General features: G+C 42.4%; 1 protein-coding gene across 1 annotated transcript; it reads left to right on the forward strand.

The window, feature by feature from the left end:
- Positions 1-1,615: 1,615 nt before the first annotated feature.
- BMP10 (bone morphogenetic protein 10) lies at positions 1,616-7,684 on the forward strand. The gene is made up of 2 exons (XM_007189772.1): positions 1,616-1,951; positions 6,370-7,684. Exons 1-2 carry the CDS (start codon positions 1,618-1,620, stop codon positions 7,305-7,307), a joined length of 1,272 nt encoding a protein of 423 aa, XP_007189834.1. The 5' UTR covers positions 1,616-1,617; the 3' UTR covers positions 7,308-7,684.
- The last annotated feature ends 2,421 nt before the right edge of the window (positions 7,685-10,105 follow it).

A 10,105-nucleotide genomic window follows, 5' to 3' on the forward strand; every position in this document is an offset into this window, starting at 1 on the left:
TCTGGTAGTTCAAAAAAATTGCTGTAAAAATTGGCATTTTAGGAGGGGAAGAATCAGAAGATGACTATAAACCTTAGGGAGCCTAGAGGAAAAATGGAAAGGGGAGCTATTGTAGTTATCCTATTAGGTTAAACGTAGGAAAATTTAACTCGGAAACTAAGAGAATATTCCAGTGCACCAAATATATAGACGCAGCCCTCTGAACTCAGCGCCAGGGCGTGCACTGAACAGGTCGGAGAGACCCCAGTCCCAATGCCTCAGCGGGAAAAGTACCCCCTGGAGTTGTTCACAGAACCACCCTGACCACAGCATGCTGCTACGGCCACTAATTAGGGTTGAAAAGTGAGATGACCTTGATTTGTCTTTCCCTACACCAGACACACAATCACTTCCACCATTGTTTTTCAGATCAAGGCATTTGGCATTTTTCACCTTTGTTTGCCAAGCTTTTACTGGAACCGTTTGATGGTCAATTTGATTTAACCATAAAGATGGATTTGGCAGAGATTGGGGTCGTTTTAATAACTCATCACACAGGTGAAGGTCCTCAGCTCCACATCCAGCTGCAAACTGTCGTCTGCCTTGGACTGATCATGGACTCCCTGGAGACGGGCTGGGCTGGAGCTTAGTTAATCTGGCTAAACCGCCTGTGCCCCAGACTAGGGGAACCCTGGTTAAAAGGTCTGATTGTTTTCTTGTTTCATAAGAGTCAGACTGCCTGGATTCAAATCCTGGCTCTATCACTTTGTAGCTTTGTGACCTCTGGCAACTTATTGAATCTTACTGACCCATATATGCCATGGGGATAATAATAGGGTTATTATAGGAAGCACATTCGGTGATATATGCAAAGCACTTAGTACAATGCCTGTTCGTAGGAAAGCACCTAATAAATTTTAGTTGCTGTGATAATGAAGCACTTGCCCTATTTTTCAAAAGCCATTTTAGCCAGATCGAATCTGTACCAAAAAGGCTATTGCCCATGAAATTTATACCTTCCTGTTTCTAATAATGTCAGCTTGTAAAGATTTATATAAGTTCATTTATATCTGTTAGCTTAACTTGGAAATGTTGGAGATTTGGTCTTTCTTCAGAAATGTTTATGTGAGGATGAAAGCCCCATCACTCGCATTAATACATATCACCATTGACATGTATTGTGTTGACTCAATGTCTATTATATGCATGTGTGAAACTGAACCACGTAAAAGCAGAAATTACGCGTTCCTGCCAAAAGGAAGTGAATTGAAAGGAGGAGAAGCAGAGCCTTTGCAAGGAGAAAATTGTCCTATCTCTCAGCCAGTGTCAGAATGTGGAAATGTTTACAAAATGCTCATTAAAAGAAAAAAGGATTGCAAGATAGAAACAAAATCTGGTGCACAAGTTTACACTAGGGAGATAAGAAAGGCTAGGCCCCTATGGGGGATTTTGTTATCCAATTACTGCAACCTGATTTTGGGGGGGGGAGAGGAAGAGTGGTAGGGGGAGGGAGAGAGGGGAAGTTTCCAAACTTGTCTCCAGTGACACGAGACATTTACGCTCCGCAAGATAAAACTGCCACTTAGAGCTCAGGAGCGCTAAACCTTCCTGGGTTGGCCTGGGGGCCGGAGCAGAGTCATGGGTTCCCTGGCCCTGCAGCTGTGTGCTCTCTCCTGCCTGGTGGCTCACTCGGTTTCTGGCAGCCCCATCATGAGCCTGGAGCAGTCGCCTCTGGAAGAAGATATGCCCCTCTTTGATGATGTCTTCTCAGAGCAAGATGGTGTCGACTTTAACACACTGCTACAGAGCATGAAGAAAGAGTTTCTCAAGACATTGAACCTGTCGGACATCCCGATGCAGGATGCAGCCAAGGTTGACCCACCAGAGTACATGTTGGAACTCTACAACAAATTTGCAACAGATAGGACCTCCATACCATCTGCCAACATCATTAGGAGTTTCAAGAATGAAGGTAAGTGGAGATTTTACTGATCAAATTTGGATTCGAGTTTTTAGAAGCGGTGAGTAAATTTACAATGCGTGGAAATGATAAAGGTGAAAACATCTATATAGGGGTGTGTGTACACAGATACCCCAAAACAAGGCACATTTTGGTCTATACCGTTTTTATGGTCATTTTCCAAATATTATTAAAAGGTATTAAAGAATATCTTTTAATCCAATGCCATAAAGTGTCTACCATTTTGACATTATAATTGGGTCTTTGCAAATTTTCAATTTGGACAGCAGGTAATAAAAAATACTAATGTTGGTCTACCACTATACCTTTGTCTGTCATTTTCCAGATAGGGCTCAGTTCCGTTTAGCCTTTAATTGACTACAAAATTTGTCAACTTCTACATAGAATGAAAATGATGACAATAGGTAAAATACAGAAAGTTGTGATTTGTGTTTCACTCAAACTTTGGGTGAGTTTCAGTTTTGTGACCTTATTTAAGAAATGTTCAAACAGGACGGAAACATATTTTAGAGATTCTTCCTAAAGTTTTGTTTTGTTTGTTGTGACGTGTATATCCTTGAAGCACTGTTTATAGTTTCCAGGAAGTGCGCATGGCCCAATTAATGATACAGCTTATTCTGTGTCTTTATGAAGAGCAATGTACCAGCTTTAAATATCAGCGGGAAAAGTGTGTTTTCTGCCCCCAGATCTTTATTCAGTACTAAATCTAATGACTTAGCAAGTTAATCCTTTATTTAATATGGTACAAGTAATCAAGAAAAATTTTTTCTAATATCTGTGGTAAAAGTTGTGGGTCCAAAATAACTAATTCTTTCATATTTACCAATTATGCTTTTATAGTCATTAATCAGGTACAAAAGAGGGTTTGGCTAGATGTTGGCCAAATATTCTTGAAAGCAAAAAGGCAGTGACAAGATTTAGCTCAAGATTTGGATTTTTCAGACAGGGTTGACTTAGTAGATGTGGATAATTAGCTTAATTTCTCTGAATCTGAATTTCCTCATCTGTAAACTGGGGACAATATACCTACGTAACACAATTGAGCAATTTCAAAGAGGTTACAAGTAAGAAAGTACTACATTACTATGAAGTATTAAACAAATGTCAGTTGTTACTAATGAATTCCTTAAATTCCAGGCATTGAGGGAAATGTTGAATAGGTATTGCTCAGTCCTGGAGATACTATTTGCCTTTAAAATTTAGGTGACTGCCAAAATTTCAAATATTTAGTAACATATTGGAAATGTGACTTAGTAACATTTAGTAACATAATGGAAATGACAAGCTGAAATTACAGATTCTTTCTGTGGTCAGTCTGAATTGAAAATAAACATCCTCCTTCCCTGGGAAGCCTTCCTAATGTTTCTGAGTGCGGATCCCTGGGTGGCTGGCTCAGGGTGTGGGTGGGAAAATATTCGCATCCCTGGGGAAAATAGGAGTTTTTCAGTTCTCACTTCTGTGGAGGATTTGGATGGTCCAGGTGAGGAAATGGAGTTTTCAGAGCTTCTTATTACTGAAGATCAGTGAGGGCAGGAGCAAACCTCTCAGTGGACAACCCAGCTGCCCCCACCTCTGCCAATCCACTGGTGAAAATGCACAGCCCAAGGTCATGAATCCTGCACTGGGCTCGCCCTGTCGGCTGTTATTGTCTTTCTTTGATTCTCTACCATTTGCTCAGTGCAACTCCCTAGGAGACGAAGACCAACAAAACAAAACAAAACAAAACCTCCTCCAAATCTAACTAACAGGGGAAAACAAGTGCTGCTTCAAGGTGGAAAAAGCATGACTTTATTTCCTACCACTGCTTTGACCTCTCCTTGTCATCTTGGGGAGGTCAGTTCTCTGCACTGAGGCTTGATTTCTTCCAGAATCAAATGAACAGAATACCAATACCAACATTATAGGGTTATTGTAAGAACTAAATGAAACAATTTGCAAAGCACCTGGCATGTGAAATTTGCTCAGCAAACACTAGCTCCCTTGCCTGAAAGGTAACACCTCCATTATTACTGTATTTGCACGTGCACAGTGAACTTATTTTTATATCAGCTTTATTGAAGTATAATGGACATAAACAATAAACTTCACATATTTAAAGTGTATACTTTGACAGGGTTTGACATATGTAAACATCCATTGGAACCATCACCACCATCAAGATAGTGAACACATTCATACCACCAAAAATGTCCTTGTGCTCCTTGGTAAACCCTTCCTCCCACTACAGTGAGCTTTTATTGTGCATTTTTCTAATGGATGGAGCAACCAGTCTATTCCCCTACTTTTGGTCTTCTCATGTTTCCAGTCCAAGGGGAATCAAGTTTTCTCCATTACTATAACGGGCGGGGGACAACTACCATATTACTTGATGTATGAAGGACATATGTCATGCCCATAAATCAATTCGGTCTGATGCCCAGAATCATGAACTCATCAATATTTTTAAAGTGTTACCTCTGTTTAAAGCATCATGGTAGACTGGAGGCATAGAAGGGGGGTTAAGCTGTGGTATGTGTCAGTAGGATGACAATCTAGTTGGGAAAAATCCATTCATAAAGACAACTGAAAATCAAGGATGTAAATGGCAAGGTCAAAGGAGAGGTATAGAGGGTAAATACTCAAGTTACCCAGAGAGGAGTGGGCTCCCAGATAGGGAGGTGAAGAAGGGAGGGCCCCATAGGGAGGGGTCACAGCTAGATAGATGGGGATGAGGGGGTAGAGCTTTCCAAGGGTCAGAAGAACCTATCCAAAGGTGCAGTATACAGTAAAGCAAAGGAGTGTTTTGGCAAGTACTGAAGATCTCAGTCTACTTTAAATAGAATTTGTTTAACATTTCTACAAATATTAATTGATAAATTGCAATGTTCCATGCTGTAGGGGATGAATGGGAGCTATGACTGGATCAAGAGGTTAAGACCTAATTATAGCTAGCTTTGCGAGCCGTGCTAGAGAGTTTAAATTCATTCCACTGACCTGTAATTCTCACTGGCAGTGTATGAGATGATTTTAGGTGGTACCCAGAGGAAGCTGTGAATCATGTGAAATCAGTATATGTTTTTATTAAAGTGGATTGAAAAAAATCCACATAACTATCATATCGAACCCCTCATTTCATGAATACTGTTGCTTAGGACAAGTCTAAAAGAGGAAGTTAGTATAAAAACAATAATATCAAGTTAAAGAAAAATATTTAAAAGTACAATCTGGCACAAGGACCTCACTGAAATCATGAATTGGATATACAATTGGGAAAAGGCTGCCAAAGATGATAGCGACCCCCTCAATTGGTGGTCTTCAGCATCTTTGGTGTCATGGAACTTTTTGATTTATGATAGATGTCTTCAGGGATTCCTTGTGGACAGGGATTACCTGGGACATGTGTAGAGGAGATTTGGACACCTATAAAATTCTCAGATAGGGAGTCAACATAATAATATTTGGAGGTGTTCTTCTAAGACTACAGGACCTTTACAATTTTGTTTCATAAACATTCTGAGTGATTCCTATGTGCTGCACTTCCATGACAGGTGCTAAGAGTACAAAATTAAGGCAACCAATCTATCCCCAAGGTTCGCTTCCCCTCATTCTACCTTACGGAGGACCATAAACCCCAAATTCAACTGCTGTGACCCCCTTAGTGTTATGCCTATCTTGTTGACCTTGTCAGACTTTGTTGTCTAAAGCAGGGATCAGCAAACTTTTCCTGTAAAGGGCCAGAGAGATAGTAAATATTTTAGGTTTTGTGGGCCGTATGATCTTGGTCGAGACTATTTAATTCTGCCATTGTAGTGCAACAATAGCCACAAACACAATGCAGAAATGAATGGGTGAAGCTGTTTTCCAGTAACCCTTTATTTCCAAAAACAGGTGGCAGGCCTGATTTGGCCTGTGGGCTAGGTTTACCAACCCCTGGTCTACATGGATGTTTTTCAGGAAGACCCCGACTATGTGAGGGTCTCCATCCATTACAAGTACAAATAGGAAAAGCCATGACATCCTTGTCACTGAAAAGCTTCAAGAAAAAAACAACCACCACACGTGTCTCATTTGATAGCTCCTCACTGGTTAGAAAAATTGGGGGTTTGCCTGGACAATCTCCAAGGTCCCTCCCAGGTCTATAATTCTGTGACCGATAAGCTACGCAAACAAGGCTGGGTGCGTTTTCTCTCATTCACGAGGCGGCCATTTTCCATTTTAGTCTTGGCAGCTTAACTCAGTCTAGCGTTCTACCCTTGACCTTTCAGTATTCTCTCTTAGAGAATGCTAACACTGTGTTTGTTTTCATTGATTTTCCCTCATTCTCTCTGTATCAAGCCTCCTGAATGGACAGGCACCCTTATTGAATAAATAAGCCTCTGTTTTTCTCTGTAACATACTGCAAATCTGATTTCTTTTTTTTTTTTTTTCAGATCTGTTTTCCCAACCAGCCAGTTTTAATGGGCTCCGAAAATACCCTCTCCTCTTCAATGTGTCCATCCCTCACCATGAAGAGGTCATCATGGCTGAACTCAGGTTGTACACCCTGGTGCAAAGAGATCGCATGATATATGAAGGAGTGGACCGGAAAATTACCATTTTCGAAGTACTAGAGAGCAAAGGGGACGGTGAGGGTGAAAGAAGCATGCTGGTTTTGGTGTCAGGGGAGATCTATGGAACCAACAGTGAGTGGGAGACTTTTGATGTCACCGATGCCATCAGGCATTGGCAAAAGTCAGGCTCATCCACCCACCAGCTGGAGGTTCACATTGAGAGCAAACATGAAATGGAGGATGCTGGCAGGGGACAACTGGAAATAGACACCAGTGCCCGGAATAAGCATGTCCCTTTGCTTGTCGTGTTTTCTGATGACCAAAGCAGTGAGAAGGAGCGGAAGGAGGAACTGAATGAAATGATTGCCCACGAGCAACTTCCGGAGATGGACAACCTGGGATTGGAAGGTTATTCCAGCGGACCTGGGGAAGAGGCTTTGCTGCAGATGAGGTCAAACATCATCTATGACTCCACTGCCCGCATCAGAAGGAATGCAAAAGGAAACTACTGCAAGAGGACCCCGCTCTACATCGACTTCAAGGAGATTGGCTGGGACTCTTGGATCATCGCCCCGCCTGGATACGAAGCCTACGAATGCCGTGGTGTTTGCAATTACCCCCTGGCAGAGCATCTCACCCCCACGAAGCATGCGATTATCCAGGCCTTGGTCCACCTCAAGAATTCCCAGAAGGCTTCCAAAGCCTGCTGTGTGCCCACCAAGCTGGAGCCCATCTCCATTCTCTATTTAGACAAAGGTGTCGTCACCTACAAGTTTAAATATGAGGGCATGGCCGTCTCTGAGTGTGGCTGTAGATAGAAGAGGAGTCCTGTGGCTTATTTAATAACTGTAAATGTGTATATTTTGTGTTCCTATTTAATGAGATTATTTAATAAGGGTGTACAGATCATAGAAGCTTGCTGCCTTAGGGAATTTGACAGGTCGGTTTGTTGTAGGAAATGCATAATTTACTCCACAGTCTAGTCCCTTCCAATCTATGTTTCTTTGGACTTGCCATTTCCTGGCAAGGCCATCTCTAATAGTAAGTGGCAAGCCCACACTACTTGCCCTTTAGGCCTATTCGAAAGCAACACCCCTAAGCAGAAAAACAGTGTCGAGGGAGGTAGATATTTGTGTATGTATATGTGTACATAGATAAACTTATAAAATCCTTTTGGTTCTATAGAGGCAGATTCTACTCACACATGTGCATAACCCAATCAAATGTGTATATGTTAAAAGGCAGTGGGATGTTCTTGGTCACCTCTTCTCTAAGTAGTATTTCCATCGGGATAATTTGCACCAGGAATTTAACCATCCTAGGAAGTATTACATTTCCGAAATACTACTGGAAATGTAGGGGTAGCTTTTGTCAGTTGAGTTTCTGCTATTACTCAGAGCAGCAGGGCCTGGTAAAGAAGGCTGCATGTTTGAGGGGAGGGGTTATTTGATACACAAACCAAGTGGCTTCAAGGGGCAGTGGCCTTAAGGGACAACAGCAAAGAATGAGCCCACGGGGGACCAGTGTGCTCTAGAGGGCAGTGCCTGGTCAAGAAAGGAAAGCAGAGGGGACTTCATCTGTTCCTAAGGCAACAGGAAGGCAAGGCCATGTGTGTTGGCCTTTATGGCTGCAGAGGGTACAAGAGGTGGGAGGGGCTCTTAGGGGAGGAGGGGCAAAGGATAGAGATGTTGTCCTAGGACGTGTTTGTAAAATTATAAGCAGTTCTAATTGGAGAGTTAAATATCTTGGACAAAATAAAATTAACAAAGACCAAGAGGAGGAAAAATCAGAAGGGATCTGTTTGTTGGACTCCTCTTACTATTTTTCTTCAATTCTTCATATTTCTCCTTTGCCTCTGAACCTCTGCTCTTGCTGTTTTCTGCCTTTTCCCTTCCCTCCCTCTTTTTTGCCTGAACACTTTGTGTCCTTCTCCCATTCATGCGTCCCCTATCATCCTTGGCCTTCATTGCCCCTGCTTTGAGCCGGAAGAGGACACCTGAAAGCGTTTGCTCTTGGGATAAAAGGATTTAGTGCTCTAATTTCTAGATTTCCCCCTGATATTTTATTTAGTTGAGTTGCTAATATATAAAATGTTTTGTTCATGAAGAATACTTAAGTGTAAGAAAAAGAGAACCAGAGTCGAAATGAATACATTTAAATAAATGAATTAAGAAATAGACACACAACCAAATGACTCGAAAGCTAAGCTGGAATTTGGAAATCAGGTTTGCCCCATGATGGAAACCCTGTAGCCTTCCCAACCTTCCCAGTCTGCAGTCTTTCTGTTTGGGAACTGGCCAGGACTAAGGGACTGGGAAATATTCCTGATGACAATGGTCTGGGGCATCTGCCCATTAGTTGGCCAGTTGGAAGGACACTGAGACTTGGTCCCAGTGCCCCCCGTGCAGGGCCACAGGCGTTGTGCAGGGAGAACCACAGCAGAGCAGTTCTCAGACTGTTCTGACACCTCCAGGCAGACCACGTGGATGGTCCAACCTAGAATCGGGAATGTGGTTTCCAGTACATTGTCCCCCCCTCACCCCCCTGAATGCTTCTTTAAAAAGGCTTGCACTTCTTTTTTTTTTTACCCTGGAAAACCATCAGGCTTGCTTTCACAAACCTCTGGGGTTATAATCTCATCTTGCCCTAGAAAATAGAGGCCAGGGAAGCTATTTTGAAGGACATTTTGCCCAATTTGGCCCTCAGCTCTGCACATCTGTTGTCCACTGGTATCCAGAGGGTGAATCCTGGAGAATCCATTGCCCCTGCAAGAGTGGTATTCTGGCCATCAGTGGGTATACAGTGATTGACAATTTGAGATAGCCATGCAACTCAGAATCATTCATTTATGGAATACCCTCCATAGAAAACGGTGTGCTTGCGTGTGTGTGTCTAACTGGCTTTATATAGCCAAGCTTAATACCCTCCGTGGGATGGGGTGCATTCTTTACATCCATGGATCCATGGTACGTACTGTATACTCATATACTCTACGGTACTTCTTATCCTTTCTAAAGGACACTGTAATAGACATAACGGTAAAACCTTGGTTGAATGGGATTGTTCTAACTAGATAAAAATCAAGCAGAATTTTCTTTTATATGTAAAATACATAAGACAGTGGTATGCTGGTGAATGCTTTATACCCAGCAGCGGCGAGGTGCGGGTTGTGGGGAGGGAATAGCTCTGATTTGTGGGTTTCAGTGGCGCAAATACCCCCTCCATGGCCTACTTCAAGCTACCAATGTGATGTCAACTGGCTTGCAAAATACCCAAAAACGTAACAGTAAGCTCTCGGGAGCCACGTCTGCCAACTCTGGTATCCTCCTGTTATTAGCACGCTGATATTAGAACCCTAAAGATGTGACATGCCAGACTGCTTTCCTCATGCCCTCTGCTGGCTCTCCCAGGTTCCTAGGGAAGCTTTGTTGTGAGCCCTTACAGTCACTCTTCCATTAAAGACATGTGAAAATCTAGGCTGTTGGCAATCAGGCTGCATATGCCAGATGTTTCTCCTTTTACCACAGTCCAGAGGTAAACACGCGTTTCTAAGATTTTCTTCTACCCTATGGAAAGAGTGCAGAAAGCCACCTATTGGTTATTCAAATGTTGCTAG

This window comes from Balaenoptera acutorostrata, chromosome 12, assembly GCF_949987535.1.
Source record: "Balaenoptera acutorostrata chromosome 12, mBalAcu1.1, whole genome shotgun sequence".
NCBI lineage: Eukaryota > Metazoa > Chordata > Mammalia > Artiodactyla > Balaenopteridae > Balaenoptera > Balaenoptera acutorostrata.